We start from the raw sequence: 22,842 nt of genomic DNA, 5'->3' as shown, positions 1-22,842 counted from the left end.
TGAGTTCATTTAGAAGTTTTAGGCCAATACAGGTTCAGATGCTGGTCCCCTTCCTTAGTTGTTTTTTCAATTGACCTACAGAACAATGTGATTCTTACGAAAGCCTAGTTGTGTCCCACAGTCCTCGATCTCTTACCAGAGCTAACATCTGAAGATCAACTAATTGCATGCTTTGTGTTTCGCATCCTTCAGCTGTGTCAGTTCAGACAGATATTTACTGCTGCTTCCCATACACCTAATCAATAAAGTGAGTTGTCTGGAATTCCATTGTCTGAAGTTGAGCTCCTTGATGCAAACTGAAATCATAAACCCTACAGTTTTCCACTGAGGGGAAAAACAAACAAACAAAAACCTACAAAAGAAGATCCAAACAAGAATGTAGTAAACTAAGCTAAGCTTTCACCTTCCCTCTTCACGTGTCCCACAGAACGACTGGAGCCACGGCTCCGACTTTAGCCCCGCTGTGTCACAAAACTGCTACCGCACCGCCGCGTTTCCGACCGCTACACACGACTGTCAAAAGCTCGCCCGGCCCGCCTCGGCGCCTGCGGCAGGAGCCCGAAGCATGAAACTACAGCTCCGCTGCCTGTACAGCACCTGTGGGCTCCGGCAGCACGGCTCGGGTAGGCGCGGCGCGGGGCAAGGGGGGCGGGGCGGCGCGGGGCGGGGCGGGGCGGGGCGGGGCGGGGCGGGGCGCCGGCTTGCTCTGGCTCCTGCACACGGCCAGCAGGCGGCGTTCGGCGGCGCTGCCGCTCCCTGCCGCTCCCTGCGCAGTTTGGCGCGGGGGATTGTGGGGCAGGTAGTCCCGGTCCCTCCCCGAGGCCTCGAGGCGGCCTGCGCGAGGCACTGTGGGTGCTGTAGGAGCGGGCCCGTGAGCCAATGGGAGCCGTTATTTCAGAAGGGCGGGTGCACGTAGCCGCCACTCGCAGCGGCACGTGTTGTCATTGTACCATGCTATTGGTCCCCAAGAGGGCTTGACCGGCGCTCCGTACTTCACCCTAGCCAATGGGAGCGGGCCATGTAGAGCAAGCCGTTCCTGGGGGGGGGTTGCGTGTGCTGCTGCCAGTAGTCGGTCGCTGGCCGGCAGCGCAGCAGCGGATTGGTGGCTGCGGGCGGAGCGAAGGAGCCGGACTCGGGGCCTGGCGGTGGCCCCTGCGGAGCCCGGCGGGATGGGGCGGTGGGCGCGCGTCGGCCTGGCGCTGTGCCTCGCCGCGCTCTGGGCCGGAGGACTGTCCGCGGCCGGTTAGTATTGGGGTGCCGCCTCTCCGGGCCCCGCTGGGCCTCAGCTCTGGGGCGGCCTCGCCCCCTGCGGCCCGCTGCGGGGAAGAGGGTGCGGGCCACTGCTGCCGGGTGGGTCTGTGGGGGTCCTGGCGTGCGCACAGGGGAGCAGAGGCGGCGGGTGAGGGGACCCAGTTTGCTTGGCGAGGCTTGGGGTGCGTGGAGGCAGCTCCGGCCTCGCCGGGGCGCTGAGGCGGTGTAGGGGAGCGGGAGAGGAGGGGAGGAGTACGGGACTCCTGTCAGCTGCGTGACCACGAGTAGCGGGGTGGTGGTGTCAGGCTGGCCTAGGGGCTGTGGGTCCATTGCTTGTTCTGTGCCTGCTGGCATTGCCTCACTGGGGGCTGTTTGGTAGGCCAGATATAGGTGAACACGTTGTTTACTCTGGCTCTTGCCTTTAAAGAGCTCGTTAAGAACCTGCTTAGTACCATCTTTTCTGCTCAAAACTGAAATGAGGCTTGTTTCCTTCCTCGTATGCCTTTTCTTGCTGAGGAGGTAATAACGCCGATGTCGGAGTTATCAGAACAAATACATATATGTAGCGTTTCTGGGGCCTGCATTAGGTTGCTATAATACTGGGGGAGGGGGGGAGGCATCTTTTGTTGTTACGCAGCTTGGATTTTCTGCGCTTTTCATAGGTTGCCATCTACTTCCTTTCCTGGGGCTTCTATCTCCCACACCCATCTCCCCACCATGTGCAGGTGGGGGAGATATGCAATGCTATTGTTTATATAGTGTTTCTAAAGCACTCCTTACCCAGTGCTACTGGGAATGTGCTTTTAGACTATCAGTAGTATTTCAGGAGAATACCAACGTTTTCTCTAGAGGTAAGTTCTGTGGTTTGGGATTCATTTTCATGTATGTGGTAGAGTATTGAATTTAAAATTACATGACTGGAGTTCAGAATAGATACCAAGCACAGATATGAGCTTTGTAGGTAATTTTACAAGCCAGCAAGGAACTTCCCAGGGTATAGGAAAAAATACATACAAATTCTGTGAGTTCAGAGAGGTGTACCCAGACTTTGAGTGATGTGTTCTCAATGATAGTGGATATATGAAGGAAGAAGCTATGGTGAGATGAGACTATTTGTGTCAGGTGAACCATCTGTTGTCAGCATGCCAGGTGATAAAATTAAGCGCTGTTAAGTGTGCATCGGTGACTGTGCTTGCATGCAACTCTTCTGTCTTGACTGCTTTTCCACTGTCACAAAGCTATGTTTGTGCATATGAAGTTCTGATGGCTTAATTCAGCCTTCAAAAACCATATTTTTAGAGTCCATTGAACTAATACAATTAGTAGTCCCATGAAAGCGCATGGTACAGTACATGAAAAATTAGGAGCTGATGCCAAACTTAAATCACTAGAGTCAGGTACAACTGTTCATTAATATCCAGAATTAATTAGAAAAGAGTGTTCAGAGTCCAGCTTTTGGCAGCAGATTATACCAGGAAGACTTTTTCACTCCCATTTTTTTGTCAAGAGTCATTCAGAAAGAAAAGGTAGTCATCATTTCATCAATGTTTCTCCAAGATGCTGGTACAAGCCTAGAGACTGTGTGTTAAATGCTTCCTTGAATACTTGTTTATTCTTATTATCTCTTTGCAAACAGTCATCTGGAGTATGGGTTGAAGGGAGGGATTTTAAAAAGAATATGGTTCAAGTATTACACTTAAGAAGATATTTTAATGAGATTTTTTTTAGTAGTGAGTCTTTTAACTACAGCTTTAAAACCTAACTATAGTCATAAACTTTACTTGAATCTTGAAAACTTGATGTGAACACAAGAAACCCTAGGCCTAAAGAAATGAGTTCTATTTTTAAAAGATTAAATATTGGTACAAATTATTAAGAAGTTGAACATTAGGGACTGGAGAAAGAATATTGAGGAGTCCATAGGGAATTGGCAAAACCAGCTAAAAAAATGGTAACTGTGTGTTCCAGCTGAGGCTGGATAACTTCTGCTTATTCCAGCAGTGGTAGTCTGCTGCTGCTTCTGTTGATCATTGATTAAGAACATTGAAAACAAATCTCTTACATTTATAACATATTACATAGGATAACGAGGGTTTGTATTCTCTTTCAAAGTCTAACTAGTCACTTGTGTGAAAAAGACATTGAAAGAAATAACTAAAAATACCACAGAAAAAAAAATCTGTGATGGATGCCTCAAGTCTTTGCCATAGCTTTTTTGTTCTTACATACATCTCAGTAAAAAAACTTCTGAGTGTGCATCTTCAGTGTTTTGACTTATACTACACTAACATGTTATGTACATCATACCATGCACAAAAACAGTAAATGAAAACAGAATTAGATAAAGGTGAAATAAACACTGTATTAAGAAATGTTTTGTTTATTAATGATAGAAAAGGTATTTCCTTCCTGCACCTCCAGTGGATTGGCTAGCACACTCCCTGGGTTGTGTACAGCCCACTTTGGAGCTCACTTCTTTAGAGCTTGCAAACTCTAACTCGTCGCTTTATGGTGATAGTGTTTGAAGCTTGAAGATCTTGGCAAAAAATGGAAGGAAACTAACTACAGTGATCAGTTAAGGTCATTCATCAGAGCTATGGGAGATTGTCAGCTACTTGTGCTTGTTGAATTTTCTACTATTTCCTAAAGGTGAGTGACCATTCTAACATTGCAACTAATGCTATTTCTTGTCTGGTAGTAGCAGTCCTTTAGCTTTATAGGCTGTCAGTTGGTTCGTTCTTCTAAAACTTTGAACTGTTGGGCTCCATCAAGCTAATGACGCTGTTCTTGATGAATCATAGTGCACAGCTCTTCTTGTTTCTACCACTCTTTCCATAGCACTCTCTTGGAAGTGGTAATTTTCAGAAAATGGTAGGATCTTTATCCAGCATAAGATAGGATCTTTTTATCTAGCATAGACTGCCAGAGTACTTTTACTGTATTTAAATTGATTGAATACTGGTCTTTCTAATTGAGGAAAAATGAATATATTTTAAAGGCTGATTTTAATTATATGTCAAGTGGTGGATGGTTGAAACAGGTGTTTGGCTCTGTGAAGTGTTCTGGAGTCCTAGCTGGACATGAGAGCACCCAGCAATGTCTGCAGCTTAGCACTGTTTGTAAGTAAAGCGTTCTGTACATCATCATCAGCTACCTGTTTTAGCCACAGGTATTTTTGTCTATGTTTACCCTTTGATATATCATTGCATCTCCCTAATCTGTCAACAGATGTTAAGGTTAATTTCCAATTGGCCTTTCCAGAAGGGGTTTATAGAATTGGGCAGCCATGAAAAAAAAAAAAAAAGTTACTTTTTTTTAATTGAACTGTGGAAAAACAAACTAAACTATCAGCTTTGGTCTCTGAAACAGGTGCACACACATCTGTGACTTGTGACTTTGTTCAGTAGTTGAGCCTTGACTAAGAAGCTGCTCTTAGGTCAAACTGTGACCTTCCATAGATCTTATCACTAAGACTTTCAGAATAGTTTTCTTAACAGTTTCTTAGAAGTAGACAAGCTTCTGAGAGTAGCGGGTGCGTATTAGTCAGCAGTTCTGTGAAATAACAAGGCTCTAAGTGATCCCTCCTCTAGACACGTTATCAATCATCACTGCCTAACATCACTGTCTATCAATCATTTGCCTAACTCAGAAGGAAGTCCCAGAGCTAAAAACAGTTAGTCATATTTTGCTGTTACTTTAGTGCTATTTTGGAAGCACTGTTTAGAAAACAATTAGTCAAGTATAACTTCTTAATAACAAAACTTATTCCTTCTGAAATAATTTAAATGGTGCAATAGATGTGAAATAGGTTTATTTGCTTCCAGGGAAGAACAGTGAACATTTAATGAGCTCTACCTTATGTTGCTCAGATGTTTCTTGCCTTTCAATTTGGTAAACCTTTTACTTTGCATATGAAGTAGCAAAAAAATTGCTCTTTGATATCTGTGCATAGATAGTATACTCTATTTATATTTGACCTTGTGTGGTCTTTTATAAAGTCAACCTTCCACAAATTGAAATCAGTTAGTAAAGCCTTTGCCAAAAGCCAGAATGGTCTAGCGCTTTCAGGCATATAGGTTGATTTTGAGCAGACAACACTAAACCATCCTAGCTGCTGTAGCTGTTAAAAATAACATGGTGTCTGTTACTGCAGTAATAGGTACTGTATAAGTCCTTTGTATGTATTAATAGCAGCATACAAGCTACTGGGTAGGTTAACCCTGTTTTAGTTTTCCCCACTTCAGAAGCATGTCTGAATCTCTGGACAAGCTCTGAAGTTTTGAAGATGTAGGAGTGGCATTTGTTTTAGATCAAAATTATTTAGGATTGTAGAATGTCATTTCTGGCAAACATAGTGAATTCAAATTTGTCTCATAGTTTCAAAATAGAACAAACCACCAAGTATCCTAAATGCATACTCAGTTTACTGTTTTTGAAAAAAAATAACTTATATGGTAATCTGAAGTGCTGATATTCAGTGATAGACCTTCTTATGACTTTTCGTGGTTGGCCTTATCTGTTATATTCCTCAAGCTGATGAGCACTGTGGTCTCTGCCAAGAAGTACACCTAGCCTTGTTTTTTCTTCTACCTTTTGGTGGTTTTTTTCCGAATTGGTGTTTGTTCTTATGCTGTCTTGATTGCTGCTTTCAGGGTCTGTTTCATCTGGAGTGCTCTTTGCTATCTCCACTAGTTTTTGTGAAGGCTTCTACATGCTTTCATTCTTGGACCTGTAGGCTACAGCTGCTTACCCACACTGTTTTAGATCCTTTTTAATTCTCTATCTGCCAGTAGTCAAACTTTACATCCCATTCGGTATGCTCAACAGGCCATTACCTGTCTCAGTTTTGCTGTCAAACTTGTCACATCAGTTTTGCAGCTTCACTTATCAGTTTTAGCATTTTTTCTTTGTTTTTATTACTCTGCTATATCTCAAAGTAAAAATTCTCAAAGTAAAAAACTTTCTGGAATCTGACTTCCAAGATTAGCCTCTTCATTGGTAATGTTGACAGTTGCTCTGTTATAGTAATAAGTCTTTAAAACATGAACTGATAAAGCATCATGTTTGTAGTTTGTCACTTCAGAGATGGTTTATCACCAGTAAGACACCTTGCTTGCACAAGGATGAAAAAGTATGGAAATTTTGTTTGCTGCAACAGCTTAGCTTTTGGGAGTTTTCTTGGCATTCGGTATTTGTGCGGGTAGTTTTTTAACAGCTAATCCTAACATACTAAATGGTCTATCTCATGTACAGGGCATTAACTTCTATAAATTTAGATGCCTTTTCTAGTCACAGTGCAGGTCTCCAGTCTGTCAATGCCTTACCCGTGCTCCCAGGTATTACATACCTGAGTCTCAGAAGGTGCTGGGGAAGACGGTAGTAGCAGCTTTGCTTAGTCATCTGTTTCTATCCTGAGGTTTTATTTCAGTTTAAGTGAGTTGTATACTGGCGAGAGGCATGTCTGTAGCTTCTTCTTTCAAAAGGGGAAGTTGTTTATCTAAATGAGGTGGTAATCAGATACTGATGGCTGGGAACAGTCACATTTCAGCTGTGATAATTTTAGAGGCTTTCAGTTGAAGCCCATTTAAGTTACAGGAACAAAGAAAATAAGAGACACAATTCTACAAAACAATTGTAAAACTGTCATAAATAAGCTTTTTTAATAATGTTCTCCCTCCTTTTCACTTCTGTTGCTTTAGGTCTTTGACTAATAACCTTTCTCCTTTACCATTTCTTCTCTTTCCAATCTTGGTAATCAAATATCATATCATAGCCCTTTCAGATAAGAAAGATGACAGTTAAACAAGGCTTGCAGCTCTTAAACAGTATCTTCAAGACAAACTAATCTCTTACAGTTCTGAAGAGAAACTTCTATATGAAGATTTTAATGTACATGTCAGGCAAAAGGAATTGGTTTTCTACAAAGAAGAATGGTTAATTATAAATGAGGTAGTATTAATGTAACTTTCTGGTCAGTACTGAAGCTGTTTATACTAAAACTGATTTGGTGACTAAAAACCTTAGGTTGCATAAATGCTTTTGCTTGATGCATACCTTTTTAAAGTAGTTTAGGTGGACTGGAACAGTTCAGACTGTGGAGTAATCTGGAGAATTTATTTGTGTTGGGTTTCTTTTTTTTTTTTAATCTACACTTTTTTACAGTATTGGTTACACAGTTGTGGGGGCATAACTTAGGATCATCTGTGAAACATTTGATTCTTCCTGACAATATTAACAAAGTCTTTCTGAAGTACATTGGTCGACTTGGTACATTAGCATTTTTCAGAACCGTGGTACAATATTACAGATAAAACTACTTTTATTTCTGAGAAAATTAGTTATGGAAGAGTTTTTACTGACTTACAACATCTCTTCTAGATGAAGAGGGAAATCAAGATGAATCACTGGATTCAAAGGTGAGGAAATAAGTTTCTAGTTATTCTGGTTTTTTTTGCAGAATGAGAACAAAGGTGTGACATTCAGAACTGTGATTTGATTCCTGTATTAAACAGTTCTATAACTCTTGCTCTCTCAATTTCTTTTATGCCTCAGAAAAAATAACGTTGTGTTATATCTTTACATTTTTTTTTTTTTTAAATAACTGAATAAGAGATTCAATGAGATCTGATAGAGGTAGCTCAACTTTCTTTGGATGTTACTGTTTAAACTTTTTGTGTTATCTAATCATATCTTTGAAAATTAATGGGCTTTCTGCCAGCTGCTGCTCTTCAGTTTCTAATATTTTAAATTATGTGGCTTCTTTCCTTCAGACTTTATCTGCAGAGGACCGGGTAAAGGACCATTCCACGGGAACTCGAGTGGTAGCAGGTCAGATCTTCCTTGAATCAGGGAAATCAGACTCTCAATTGGAGAGAGAAGAGAACTTTCACAGTCAAGAAGAGGAAAAAGAGAATTCGCTGGAAGAGTTGAACTCTCTAGAAGTGTCAAATCTATTAAATAAGGATTTGGAAGAAGCAGAAATACAGAGTGCTGGTAACTGCTCATAGACTTCTAAACAAGTGGCAAGAAAGATGCATCTGAGTAACTTTAGCATCTGAAATAATAACTTCAAACATAGGAAATAACTAGTCACCTAACCTTTCTGATATAGAATGCTAATTGCTGCCTTTTCCATTAGAAAGTAACATCAAAAAGTTTTCAAATACTGTGATTGAAACCTGAGTGGTTATTTTTACATGCATTTGGGAGGGTTTTCCGTAATTATTCTTGTTGGAAAGGCTTAACTATTACAGGGAGAGTGCCCTGATTTCTTCAAATGAGACTCAATCACACATACTATGCTGTGTGTATGTATACCAACCATAGGAAGAGAAATTGCATCAACATTTCAACTTGCTGGCTGTTTATCTGGAGAGCCAGTTGATGGAGAAGGAACAAATTGTAATATAAAGACAAACTTTCTAGGATGACATTAGGAGCCTGAGGGCAACATCTAAATTGCATGTAAACTTCAGCACGTTTTTAAATGTAGGTAAAACCTTATGTTCTTGTGCTTGAATTCCCAGGAGATAGTGGGATTTCTTACTCCTAGTAAAAATATGAATTTAATTTTTTTTTATGACTTGCAGTCAGTAGTGGATGGTAACTAGGTGGCACAGTTGAGTACTGTAGCCTGTACAGCAAAATCTTGTCCTTTTCACTTATCCCTAAAAAGTAAATCTTAAACTTCACTGAAAAAGTATAGTTACATTGCAGTATTTGTTAATCTTCTCAACTCAGATTGGAATGTCAAAAGAAAGCAGGAGTTAGGAAATGAGCTCTATTATATACTAACTTTCAGTATTTTCTAATTATCATTCCTTATTAACACAGAAGTAGTATACAGTTTGTAAAAACTCAGGAACAGGATAAAGTATTGTGGTTGATAGGTTTGATGTCGTACAAGAAAAAAGTATCTAAAATCACTAAGTAGCTTACTGTTTTGTGGCAGGAAGCTACTTAGTGATTTTAGATACTTTTTTCTTGTACGACATCAAACCTAAGCACCACATTTACTTTTGAAGTAGACTGCTCTGACTAAAGGTTAATATACTTTTAATATCATACTAGAAATATGTAACCAGATGGCTTGCTCCCTGGCATCTAAGGTTTTTAGCTACACCTGTCAAAGTACTGCAATTAAATTTCCAAAATCATCAGTTTAGAAGTCTTGTGTAGTTTTTGGAACCTATTATGAAGCAAATAAGTGTTGTGGATGCAAGGATTACTGGTTTTACCTAAAAAGCAATTCTGAAGGAAAAGTATGTGTATTCTGACAGGCAAGAAAGTGTGCTAAGGACAGCTTTACTGGCAAACTTCTAAACTGAGCAGAACGGGAACCTACCTCAGGTACAGATGTTACATCATGAGCTATGGGTGACAGGACTGCATTAAGGGAGATTAGAGGTTTGGTAAATACCATTTGGCTCCTGCCTATGGTCATGAGATTGCAGAGGGGGGGAAAAAAAAATATTCAAGTTTCTGTGTGTGTTTTGCGGGATATTGAGTGGAGGGGATAAAAAAATCATCAGTAATTTAGAATTAGTACTACTAAGGCTTTTAAGAAAGAAGTTGTCCTGCTCTCTTCTGATTAAAGAGGAGGTCTTGTGTGTAAAGGAAATATTTTTTTAGTCAGTTATCTCTTGTGCTGTAAGTTCAAGTTCCATACTAACAGCTTTTGCTGAAAACTGCCCATGACTTTAAATAGAGCTGGCAATTCCTGCTGTGTGTTTTCCTATTTGGAGCAATCTCGCAATAATGTAACCGATACTGAAAAGTAATGTATATTTGGGTTTCCTGCAGCATAAATTATGAGATGTAGATAGTACTTTATATTGTGCTCTTATTTACTCACTTTATTCAGACATAGAAAAAACGATAAATTGCTACTTGCAATCTCACTTGGTCAAAAAGTAATTTATCCTCTGAGTAAATTATTTGCCTCAGATTGTATTTATCATTAAGTACATGATAAAATAACTGTAGTGAACATTTTATCGTATGATTGCATTGCAGTATTTGTTACTGTCTGGGGGAACAAACAACGTTATACTTGAATTTAGAATTCATTTAGAATTACAGAAAGGCAAGGAGCAGAGTAATTTCATAACTGTATTGTACAGCTGTCATGCAGAGCACTGTGTAAAATATTTATGTCCAATTGCTTTCAATACAGGAGACAAGATATTAAACAATACAAGTAAAACTTAGTTTGCAAGTAATGTTAATATCCTGGACCTGGAGTTTATTCAAATGACAGCGATAAGTCCAATCAATTGTAGTTATATGTATCCTTAGCATGAGTTTGTGCATTACTCCATGGTTAACAGATGTCTAAAACGATTCCAGGCTAATTGCATCCAGACACATTAGTTTTTAGTTCAGTTTCTGAAATTAACGTTTTTCCTTGTGTTATGAGATAATCACCTTGATGTGTTGGAACATCTGCTAAGGAATCAAATTATGAAGAACAATCTGAACTGGCTAACTAATGCTAGAGACTTTCTTGTGCTTCAAAAAATCCACATGACATTTTGAAATTAGTGTGGTCTCTAGGCCTTACAATTATAGACCATAAAGAAAAAAAAGAGCCTTCTCTGGAACCACAAGAATTACAAACTTAATTTGTAAGAACACTGCATAATTGACATTCTCAATTGCATGACTTTGCAAATGTCTTAAAAATGAAGCTGAACTCAACTTTTGGATTTAGCTTAGTGAAAGGGAGAAGCTTTAGAAAAGGCTAATTGAAATAATTTCATTTTCAAAAACCAAAGATAATTCTTAGAAGATTGATTTTATTTTAAAATACTGCAATATTTGAATTGATAACCTTTGAATGAGAATTGATAAAACATGGTATTGAAAGTGATTATAAATGCAACTTATATTAGCAAACTGAAATAAAGTTTTCAATATAGCAATATGCAACAATAGAAAGTGACTAGACTCAGTGATTTCATTGTTTTCTTACTATTTTATGTTCTAACTATACTTCCTGCTGATATTCAAGTACTTTCAGTATCACATTTGACAGTGTGAATGGTTCTATCAAGATTGTATCTAACCCTGGGTCTAAAATGAATGTTTCTAAAGTGTGTTGGAATGCACTTCCAAGGATAGTGTTTTACCTGAGGAAGGGAGTGCATAGATGAGAAACTGAAAAGGAAGGCTTTATTTTGGTAAGCAATAAAATGTAACTGAGATTTGCCTTCATCAGTCTAAACAAAAATATTTTCTAGCTTAGAGATGAGGAATATAAGAACCCACATACCTTGTGTTTCATTTCCTAATGAAAAATAAGAATATTTTTCCAAGTCCTATTTAGAAAAATAATTGGGGTTTTTAGACTTACGTAAATTAGGATTTTTTCTGTCCTAATGTGGTTCATAGAAATTAAAACCAACTTAGGAGTGCTTTCCCGTGTGTAGTAGATGACTTTTAATTTGTGGAATGAGGGAAAGCAGCCTAATTCCTGGGTCTGTATTTTCAGTTTTGACAGCTATTGGAGGCACTGCAGATGGTGAACCTTGCCACTTCCCCTTTCTGTTCATGGAGAAGGAGTATGCCGAGTGCACTGCAGATGGCAGGGAAGATGGGAGGTTTTGGTGTGCAACAACCTATGATTACAAGAAAGATCAAAAGTGGGGCTTCTGTGAAAGTAAGTAATCAGATGCCTTCTTCTCCAAGGGATGCTTTTTTTAAGCTGGTCTTCTCAGTCCTCTTAATGCCTTTTATTTCAGTGTATAGAAGTATCTGTCACATGTTTATGGCTACTTTATGCTGTTATATACCCACAACAATAAAGACAAAGTTATGATAATGGAGAAGATTATAACATAAATACCACTTCGAAAGCTATTTGGGAAACCTTGTGGAGGCATCTAAAAATCTTAGTTTCTGAGGCCATAGGAGTGTAGGGGACTGTCAGTATTGCCCAGTATGCTTTTTTTATTTGCACAGAGACGATCCTTTTCTAGGAAAGGTCCTTCTGAAGAAGGAACCTTTCTTCCTTCCACAACTTACTTTTTAGAGAACTGAAAATAATATTTTAACAGCAAACTTGTACATGAGACATCACATGAGAAGAAGCTGTCTACCAAGATAGCCAACACCTCCTTTACACCTTTGTGTAATCACTTGGGTTCTTTACTGACCTTCAGAAACATATTTCAGGCTGTAGTTTCCCTTTATTCTCTGAAAATTCCAATTGGTTATAGCCTTGAGCTGTGCTATTGGAGCTCTTAACATACTCTTCTTTTTTTTTGTTTGGTTTTTTTTTTTTTTTTAGCTGAAGAGCAGTCTAATAAGAGAAGGCAGATGCAAGAAGCTGAAGATGTTTATCAGACTGGAATGAAAATCCTTAATGAAAGCAGTAAAAAGGCTCAGAAGAAAGAGTAAGTCTACATTTTTCCATTGCCACAAGGGTGACATGGCTAGTCATTGGCTTAACTGAAAATGACTTGAGTTTCTCTGGGACTTTGCATTTTATTGGACTTAGCATCAAAGTATGTAGTGATAGTACTCGAAATAGTCATTTCAGGGTATTTAGAAAAACGGACTTATGCTTGCTTTCATCCACTAAAAATTGTATAAGATTCATTTCTGAAGAGAGGATGTTGTCAAAACATTGACTTAATGTGAGCTAATGCTGCAGTTCTCTAGCTGCAATATATATGTGACAGCTGCCCAGGAAAAAATGAGAACATGATGCAAGATAATTGTCCTCCTCCAAATGTTTCCCATAATCTAGTTGTCCTGCTGTGGTTTCATTCCCATTTTCTGGTGGTTTTTGATCACCATAAAAATAGTATTAAACTTAATCTCAACCAATGATTGAGACTCTAAAACACTTTATGTGAAAAAGGAGTTAATGGGTATAGAGAAAACAGGAAAAAAAAGGCATGAAATGTGTGTTCTGTTCCACCTGGTCTGTTTATTTTCTACTCTATATATCCAATTAGTCATTAAATAGTTGTCAGCTTACCACTATAATTAAGAATATGTTAAGCTGCGTTAGTTTAGAACTCCTTTGGACTCTCTGTTGACAACTTAATCAGTAAGTGGTGACTTCAGGCTGCTGATTATTATGTGAGCACTATTAACCATCTTAAACTTGTTTGTGGAGATAAGGGAGCATATTTCTACTTTATATATGGGCAAAACTAAAGCACAGCGAGAGGTTGTCCATCATACTTGGGCAAAGACAAAGGGAGACAGTATCTGTTAAACTCTGACAGTATTCTTTTACAATTCTTACACTATTTTATATAAAGGAATATTAGATCTTAGTTTTATTGAACACCTTATGCTTTCTTAGATGAAATTTTGGGAGGAAACAGGTGTCCTCAGCCTGTCATAAAAGAAGGAAACTAATAATATAGTCGTCTACAGTCCAGGAGGTTCCTTCAGTGCATTGATGATAACTTCTTGATATAAATGGTGGATGTGCCAACTAGGAGAGGAGCATTACTGGATCTTGTACTCACAACCAGCAGGGTCTGGTTGAAGGAATAAAGGTTGAGGGCAGCCTTGGCTGCAGCAACCACAAGATTTTGGAGTTCAGGATCTTGTGTGACAGGAACAGAATACCAAGCAGGATCACAACCCTGGATTTTAGCAGGGCCAATTTCGTCATTTTCAAGCAATTACTAGGGGACATCCCATGGGACAGGGTATTAGAGGATAAAAGAGCCCAAGGTGGTTGATCTATATTCAGGGATCACTTTTTCCAAGCTCAAGATCAGAGCATCCCAGCGGGTAGGAAATCAAGCAAGGGAGCTAGGAGACCTGCATGGTTTAACTGTCAAGCAAAGTCAAGTGGAGGAAGAGTCTATAGATCATGGAAGGAAGGGATGGCCACTTGGGATGAGTAGAAGACTATCATCAGAGGATGTAGAGAGGCAACTAGGAAAGCTAAAGCCTTGCTGGAGTTGTGCCTTGCAAGGGAGGTCAAGGACAGCAAGAAGGGCTTCTTCAAATACACTGCAAACAAAACTAACACTAGAGGCAGTGTAGGCCCACTGTTGAAATGAGGCAGGTGTCCTGGTGACAGAGGATACAGAGGAGGCAGAGTTACTGAATGCCTTCTTTGCCTCTGTGTACTGCTGGAAACTGTCCTCAGGAGTCCCAGACTCCAGAGGAAGTCAGGTTAAAGAAGGAGTTTTGTTTGGTTGATGAGGACTGGGTTAAGGATCAGCTGAGCAATCTGGATGTGCATAAATCCATGGGCCTTAATGGGATGCACCTGCAAGTGCTTAGGGAGCTGGTGGAGGTCATTGCTAAACCACTCTCCATCGTCTTCAGTAAGTCATGGAGAACAGGAGAGGTGCCTGAGCACTGGAGGAAAGCAAATGTCAGTCCAGTCTTCAAAAAGGGTAAGAAGGAGTAGCTGGGTAACTACAGACCGGTCAGCCTCAGCTGTATCCCTGGAAAAGTGATGGAACAACTTATTCTGGGTACTGTCTCCAGGCATTTAAAGGACAAGAGGGTCATTAGGAGCAGTGTCAACATGGCTTTACCAAGGGGAAGTTATATTTGACCAACCTGATAGCCTTTTATGAAGATGTAACCAGGTGGATAGATGGTGGTAGTGTAGTGGATGTGGTTTATCTTGATTTCAGGAAACAATCTGACACCATCTTCCACAGCATCCTCACAGCAAAACTGAGAAAGTGTGGGCTGGAAGATCAGGTAGTGAGGTGAACTGTTAACTAGTTGAAGGGAAGAAGGCAGAGAGTGGTGATCAATGGGGCAGGGTCTGGTTGGAGGTCTGTATATAGTGGAGTCCATCAGGTGTCTGTGCTAGGCCCAATACTGTTCAATATATTCATGAATGACCTTGCTGAGGGAACAGAGGCACTGTCAGCAAGTTTGCTGATGATACTAAACTGGGGGGAGTGACTGACATACCAGAAGGCTGTGCTGCCATTCAATGAGACCTGGAAAGGCTGGAGAGTTGGGTGGGGAGAAATGCAATGAAATTCAACAAGGGCAAGTGTAGAGTGTTGCATCTGGGAAAGAAGAACCCCATGTACCAGTACAGGTTGGGGAATGAACTCTTACAGAGTAGTGTAGGGAAAAGGGACGTGGGGGTCCTGGGAGGAACAGGATGAGCATGAGCCAGCCATGTACCTTCATGGCCAAGAAGGCCAATGGCATCCTGTGGTGTATTAGAAGGGCTGTGGGCAGTAGGTGGAGAGAGGTTCTTCTCCCCTCTCCTCTATCCTCATGAGACTCCATCTGGAATAGTGTCCATTTCTGGGCCCCTCAGTTCAAGAAGGACAGGGAGCTGCTGGAGAGAGTTCAGCGCAGGGCCACAAAGATGATGAAAGGAGTGGAATATCTCCCTTGTGATGGAAGGTTGAGGAGCTTGGGGGAGACTGATGGATGATCTCATGTTTACAAATACATAAAGGGCGAGTGTCGGGAGGATGGAGACAGATTCTTCTCAATGATGTCCAATGCTAGGACAAGGGGCAGTGGGTACAAACTGGAACGTAAGAGGTTCCAAAGAAACATAAGGAAGAATTTCTTCACTGTGAGGGTGAGGGAGCACTGGAACAGGCTGCCTGGATGGATTGTGGAGTCTCCTTCTCTGGAGACATTCAAAACCCACCTGGATGAGTTCCTGTGTGACTTAATCTAGGTCGTCCTGCTCTGGCAAGGGGATTGGACTGGATGATCTTTTGAGGTACCTTCCAACCGTTAAGATACTAAAATAATAAAAATAATAAAATCTGTAATACAAAGAAGAGTAGAAAGGAGGTGAAGAAAAAGAATGTTATACTGTCTGAATAACAAATAATATGTCAGTAACAAATGAAGCTGAAGTATGCTTAACAGTACAGTCTCATGATGTTTAAGGTTAAATTTTTTTAAATTAGTGTGAAACCAAGTGCTGTGAAATTGCTTTGGAGGACCACTGTAAGTTCTGAGGCTGAAAGAGAAAAGGAAGTTTCGAGAGAACTTTCTCATTGTTAGCATGACTCTTTCATCACAAAATTGATCATGCATGCAGTTTTCTTGGACTCAACACTTATGATTTTCATTGGAATCATTTTGTACTCAAAAACATTCCAGTCTCTTTCAGACTTCTTTTTTTCTATCATGATCTGTGAAGCTACCAGAGTAGTGATTCTACTAGATGTCTAGTATAGTTCTTAAAGTTGGTGCTACCAGACATATTCATTTGACCTTAAACTTTTCATATATCTTGAGGAAATATAGAGTGACCATTAAAATCCAGTTTGTCTAGCAGCTAAATTGTACAAATTGTTGCATAGATTGATGACTTGGAGCTGGAACAGATGACTATAGGTAGATGCATTTGTAGGAAAGAGGCTAAAACAGAGAAACAAATCACCTCCCCAGAGTATTCAGGTTTAAGAATGGAATCTGCTTCTTTGCCTCAAGGTGACTAAGAAATTGTTTTCTTTTAAGAGCATATCAGTATCTCCTGAAAGCAGCTGATATGAATCATACCAAGGCAATGGAGAAAGTGTCTTATGCTTTATTGTTTGGGGATTATCTGAAGCAGAACATCCAGTCATCAAAAGAACTATTTGAAAAACTAACAGAAGAAGGTTCTCCTAAAGGACAAATGGTATGTATGTTCTTAAATTCTACAGAAGTTTTTACAGGTTTGTAAATTGTTGTATGGATTGTATTGACTCTAAGGTGGTTTTGTAGATTGTTCTTTCATCCAGAATAGAGCAAGAACAGTGAGATCTGTTGCTTGGTTAAAAAAGACAGCAGACAGAGTCCTGCTTTTTAAAATTGTTTGAAAACTTGATGTAAAACATTTGGTTCAGGCTCTGATGCAGGAAATATATTTTATGAATACTTGCCTGAATGTTTCTGTATCCTGCCTACTCATTACCTTTACCTTTCTAGTGCCTTACTTTGGTTCAAGGATTATCCTCCAAATGCTTCTGTTTTATCTGGGTTCTGCATGCTGCTAGCATTACTGAGGGTGCAATGACAAATGGCACCTGCACCCTCAAAGTAAACACAAGGAAACAGGTCTTCTCTTAAAGTTCAAACAAAAAGCATTGAATTACCAGTAATATGGCATGGTGTGGTGGTATTTTACATTTAATTTCTTATCTGTTGTATGAATGACTACTTTGGATGTGTAAGTCAAAAAATGGGTTGATATATATGTGACTCGACCCAAAAAATCTCTCAAACTGTGTTACTTTTTTCTTTTGGTTTTTGTGAGATGTTGTGGCTCTTCATATGCAGTTTTATCTTTGAGATAGTTAGATATACACAACACAGAAGTTCAGTCTAGTAAGTTGTGAAATCTTGGGAATCTTGAAAGCTCTTTAGTGGAATGGACTCACTTGGCCATGTGCCTTTGAACACTGTATGTTCATGTGGAAATTGTTCACGTATAATGGCATAAAATATGTTCTCAATTTTAGTGTCACAGTGTCTGCATGTATTATTGTTTAGGTCTCTCTCTTGTTTTGGAAGTGTTTGCTTTGTTAAGAATTATGCTGTTGCTTTGGTTCTTTGGCTACCGAGTCTCCTGCTGTTACATGTTAGTGTGCTGATTTACCAGAGAAAGCTGAAATATATTTTCCTTAGAGACTTTATATCTCAATGAAGGCTTTGTCTTTTATTGGTGTAAAACTCAATACTGTCTGCATGAAGTGACTTTTGGGTTTTTTTTTTTAACATTCTTCTGGAATTGCCAGGGTAGTCTTAGAACATCAAAATATGGGTACTTTAACACACACACACCCCCCTATATATACATGCATACTGTGGTCTTCTGTGCTGCTAGTTTCCCCTCTGAGCCATACAGCTGTAACAGATGCTGTAGATAGAGCAGGAATTATGTAAATTTTAAGAATTAAAAAACACTTGAAAAAAGTAATCCAAACAGTTCTGTGCATTCTAGCTGCTTGTATTTATAGTCATATATGCAACTAACCCGTGACAGAACAGATGCAAAATAGTAAATTCTCTGAATCTTTTAGACAGTAAGACTCTTCTTGAGAAAGTCATGGTTCATGTATGTTTTCACTGGTGTATGAGACAATTAGGATCCATGAATAACCTGACAGATATTGCCAGTCTTCACTTGAGGGTCTTCAAGCTGGGATACTTTCACAGTTCAGGACCTTCATATCTACACTTGGTATTCAAGGAAGTAGTAGTTTCTTCCATTCGATCCACTAGGCTGAATTCTGGTGAGATATATTTATGACAGTGTCATGGGCAGCTGAAAAATTTAGAAACTTCATACTTTAAAAGGGACATGGATATAGGAGGTATCAAAGTGAAGGTAGGGCTCAGCATATTCTTTGCAGCTTTGAATTGTTGTTTGACTTCTTTATACCTATGTATTCTAGGAAAACAGATCCTGGATTTTTCAAACTAAATGTTGACAAACTTTATTTTATTTCTAGGCTCTTGGATTTCTGTATGCATCTGGTCTAGGAGTCAATTCAAGTCAAGCTAAGGTAACATAGAAATCTTCAGTTTGTTCTCCTGTTTTTTTATCTTGGAGGCAGATGTTAAGTAACCAATGATTTTATTTTAAGGCCCTGGTGTATTATACTTTTGGAGCCTTAGGAGGAAATCTGATTGCTCACATGATCTTGGTAAGTAAGATAATTAATAATTTTACATATGCAAGAACATTTTGTACACTTACATTTTTAATGTAATACTTGCATTTATGTGAGTACACTGTACAAATACTACATCATCATGCATGCATTGGGTGGGCAATAGTATCTTCCCCATTATTCCATCTTAACTTAAGGAAAAGTCTGCTCATTTTAAGCTGTATACTACTAAGAATTTAGATGGATCATGTTTACTTCTCTTGACTTAAAGCAGAAGTGTCAGATTTTAATTTGTATAGTCGAATGGGAACTGAAAGATACCTTTGCAGAAGATACCGTTTTAATCAGTGTCATGAAATTTCAGACAAATAAATTGCAACGTGTAAGTAAAAGCTTTAGGTTTTCACCCGTGAGTATCATTATGCTTATTTGTGTTTTTCCCGAGTAATATCTGAAGTATACTGGTACACTTAACATTTAATGGTGTCAATCAGTTCCTTTTAATGAAGACACCATAGACTTATGGCCTTTGTTTTGCCTATTGTCTCATCAAATCATACTTAAGTAATGTGGAAAAGATTTGTAACCTAGCAAGTGGTATGTTGCCAAATAACTGATTGTCCTGTGTTTCTATGTTTTCCTTTCAAGGGTTACCGATACTGGGCTGGGATAGGAGTCCTTCAGAGTTGTGAATCTGCTCTCACTCACTACCGACTTGTAGCTAATCATGGTAAAAACTCAGTCCTAGGCTGATGATGTTGACTTTCTGTGTCATTTGTGTAGAAAATACTGGAAGTACTAACTTGATAGTATAAAAATAGAGAATTCCTGCTATTAAGCAATTTACCTGTTTGGCTCTGAATCGTGATGTGCTATTTCTATCTCTGATTTTTTTTTATCTCTATTGAAATGTCTTTAATTCTTAGAGAATGTCAAAGTACTTCATTGCCTCTGAGTAAAATCTGTCATTGTTACTAAGTTGCAGTATAATATCTATATTGGAGAAAGCTGTCTGAAAATTTCTTGTCTGTTTTCCAGTTGCTAGTGACATTTCTTTGACTGGTGGCACAGTGGTTCAGCGAATTCGCTTAGCAGATGAAGTAGAAAATCCAGGAATGGCAAGTGGGATGCTAGAAGAAGACTTGATTCAGTATTACCGATTTTTAGCAGAGAAAGGAGATGTACAGGCACAGGTAAGATTAAGTTCACCTGATATCCTCCAGAGGCTTTCAAGAATTACAGGAACAAGTTTATGAAATATGGAAAGAATTTGCAGCTTTCATTTTCTTTCTTCTAGATCAACCTAGTTGCTATTTCTTGATCAGTTTTTATGACAAGAGCATTATATTTTAGCATGTTTAAGGTAGAACTTGGACAGAAAATCAAGGGTTTTGAGGAAAATAAGTTCAAAACATTACCATTTTACTGTATTAGGAAAGAGGATCTTGGCTTTCACCAGAAACCAGTCAGACTAGTTTAAGAATAGCTTTAGGTGTTGTGGAGGAAGTCTTGATCAGAAGAAATGGCTCTGACAGGGAACCTCAGTTTTTCGCTGTTTCTGCTATGACTTTGGCGTGCTGCAGACTGGATCCTTCTACAAAAAATGCAGAAGGGGAGGAGGCTAATATAGGCAAATTATCACTATTCAACTTGGTCATATATGTCTTAAGAGTTAGGTAGGCAGAATTTAAATAAACAATTACTATTTTCTATCTAGGACAGTCACATCGCTTTTACCTAGAATAAATTTCCACTTAACCTAATGTGAAAAAAATAGGACTGTGCTGTAGTCATTGAAGCAAATCTGTGTCTTCAGACTTTGTGGCATCCTTAATATAGTCTGTCTCTGTGCATGTCATTAGCTCACTGGCATCTGTATTACTAGAAAAAGTCTCTAGAGAAAAGTGACTGACCTGCAATATAAAATCTTTTTTTTAGGTTGGCCTTGGACAGTTACACTTGCATGGAGGAAGAGGAGTAGAGCAAAATCATCAGGTACCATTTCTGGAAATCTCTGTTGCATATTACACTTGTCAGAAAGTGTAGCTGAGACCACAGTTAAACAGAAGTGTCAGGTATTTAATAACTTCAGTAGTCTTCAATAAAACTAAATTCATTCAAGAAAACTTAATCTTTATGTGACTAGTACATGGAGCTGATTTTCTTAGGCAGTTAGTTTAAGAATAATCATCTTAAAAATGAAATCAAAACCAAAGACCTGATTTTCATCGACTAATACTTGAAACTGGATGACCTTTTTGTATATGTGGACACCCTGTGTGTGCATTAGTAATTATAGTCTAGTTTGTGGTGCGCAAGAATATTCTGCTTCTGTAGACAAAGCAGTACAATTTTCAATACTAAAGGTATTAAGTGTGCATAGGAAATAAAACTTTGGCTGATACAAGCAGTAGCTAGGTTGGCTTACAGAAGTTAAAATAGCAAAACTCTTCTTTAAGTATGCACTAAAACAATGGAGATCTAAGGATGTGCAGTCCCAATGGTTACTTCAGACTGCCACCAATCAGAAATTAGTTAATGGTCATTACTTTCAAAATATACCTTAAAGTGACTGTCAGGGTCCAGAGATGATATTGAGTGGTCAGAGTGAGAATAACCAAGCTCTTTTTAAAACTGGGATAGGAACTGGCCGATCTCTCCTCTTGGAAGCAGAGTTTGGAGGTACAATAAGGAAGTAAGATCAACCTCTGTAGATTGCGCGTGGTAGCAGTTGCAGGTTTGGGGGTTTTCCCTCTGCTTTTTGGAATACAGTCTTGAGAGGGATTGCTGCTCGGTATTCCAATTATAAGTTGGGAACTTTGTTACATATATGAAATTAGAGAGGGACTTGTCTCCAGAGGAACCTAGTAACTTGGCAAACAACCTACTTGCCTCTGCTCTGCTACCTAAGGAAAGGTAGACAAATTGCAGTCATGGTGGCTAAAATATTTGTTTTCTTCTCTACAGAGAGCGTTTGAGTACTTCAATCAAGCAGCTAATGCTGGCAGTTCACATGCCATGGCCTTTCTAGGAAAGGTAAGACATTCAAAAAGTAAGCAGACTGCTTTTCAATGAAACAAACCAAATATTTCCTGCTTTCTGATATAAGGCAGTCTACAACTTGAATGCTGGCATCTGAGTATTTCTGTTTTGCTGCTGTTTTGAATTGTCCTGCAAGATTTGAATGTCATAATCTTATTATGTCTAGGCTAAATTTTCTACTTGCTCCTTCACTTTAGAAACTTCTTTTTTCTAAGTAGTGCTTGAACTAGCTGCTTCTTTAGTGAAACAGTTAAATGCTTAAATGTCCTTTCTGTGATGGAGTTCGAAACTTGGAGCAGGCCACTATGCTCTTCAATACAGTGTGTGGGGAAAAGCTAGACTTCTCAAAACTTTTCAGGGTAGGAAATAGTAAATTCAGGAGAGAAAGGGGAAAGACATCTGCTTTTTTGTTATGTGTACAAAACTGAGGCATCTGAGTCAGAGTTTCTCATAGATCTGCATCTACTCTGAACCAAAGCCTACATCTATCTGCAAGGTGGGCCATTGCATCAGTTTTCTCAGATTTAAGGCCATTTTTTAATCTAAAATATGATTGACAAGCTGCTATTGGTGATATTAATGTGTTACTGCTTAGAAAGAAAGATATTTAGGTCACTTACCTGACATCTGGGTTGTAGTCTGCCTTCACTCTGAAAGGAGTGAAGTCCTTATTACTCCATTTGACTACTTGCCAAGGTTAGGCTGCAATAAAGCAACAGCTCTAGCTGATCTTTTTCAGGCTGTCACTGCAGTGGAGGATGTAAAATTCTCAGAGCACAAAAAAATAGCATAATGTGTTGGTCAAGGCACTTGACAGGAGAAATTGCAGGTGCCTACTTTTTCTACTACTTGAGTGTCTAATAGATGCTGAAATTAACAGGGTTTAGTAACCAATTTTTGCATTGTTTTCAAGAAATATTTTAACTGCCATTATAGTGAGACTAGTAGAAGCCAAACAAGATTTTTA

The 22,842-nt window shown here is 39.1% G+C and overlaps 1 protein-coding gene across 1 annotated transcript in view; it reads left to right on the top strand.

The window, feature by feature from the left end:
- Positions 1 to 1,051: 1,051 nt before the first annotated feature.
- The window catches only part of SEL1L (SEL1L adaptor subunit of SYVN1 ubiquitin ligase), a 36,155-nt gene continuing 14,364 nt past the window's right edge, over positions 1,052 to 22,842 (top strand). The window contains exons 1-12 of the mRNA XM_061997930.1: positions 1,052 to 1,242; positions 7,630 to 7,667; positions 8,022 to 8,244; positions 11,744 to 11,911; positions 12,542 to 12,647; positions 16,693 to 16,855; positions 18,672 to 18,725; positions 18,807 to 18,866; positions 19,482 to 19,563; positions 19,872 to 20,026; positions 20,772 to 20,828; positions 21,801 to 21,869. Of these exons, the coding sequence (XP_061853914.1) occupies positions 1,170 to 1,242; positions 7,630 to 7,667; positions 8,022 to 8,244; positions 11,744 to 11,911; positions 12,542 to 12,647; positions 16,693 to 16,855; positions 18,672 to 18,725; positions 18,807 to 18,866; positions 19,482 to 19,563; positions 19,872 to 20,026; positions 20,772 to 20,828; positions 21,801 to 21,869 (1,248 nt within the window). The 5' untranslated portion in view covers positions 1,052 to 1,169. The remainder of the gene's footprint in view (positions 1,243 to 7,629; positions 7,668 to 8,021; positions 8,245 to 11,743; positions 11,912 to 12,541; positions 12,648 to 16,692; positions 16,856 to 18,671; positions 18,726 to 18,806; positions 18,867 to 19,481; positions 19,564 to 19,871; positions 20,027 to 20,771; positions 20,829 to 21,800; positions 21,870 to 22,842) is intronic.

Source organism: Colius striatus, chromosome 6, assembly GCF_028858725.1.
Source record: "Colius striatus isolate bColStr4 chromosome 6, bColStr4.1.hap1, whole genome shotgun sequence".
Lineage (NCBI taxonomy): Eukaryota > Metazoa > Chordata > Aves > Coliiformes > Coliidae > Colius > Colius striatus.
The sequence above is the reverse complement of the archived record's forward strand: the minus strand, read 5'-3'. Positions and strand labels throughout refer to the sequence as shown.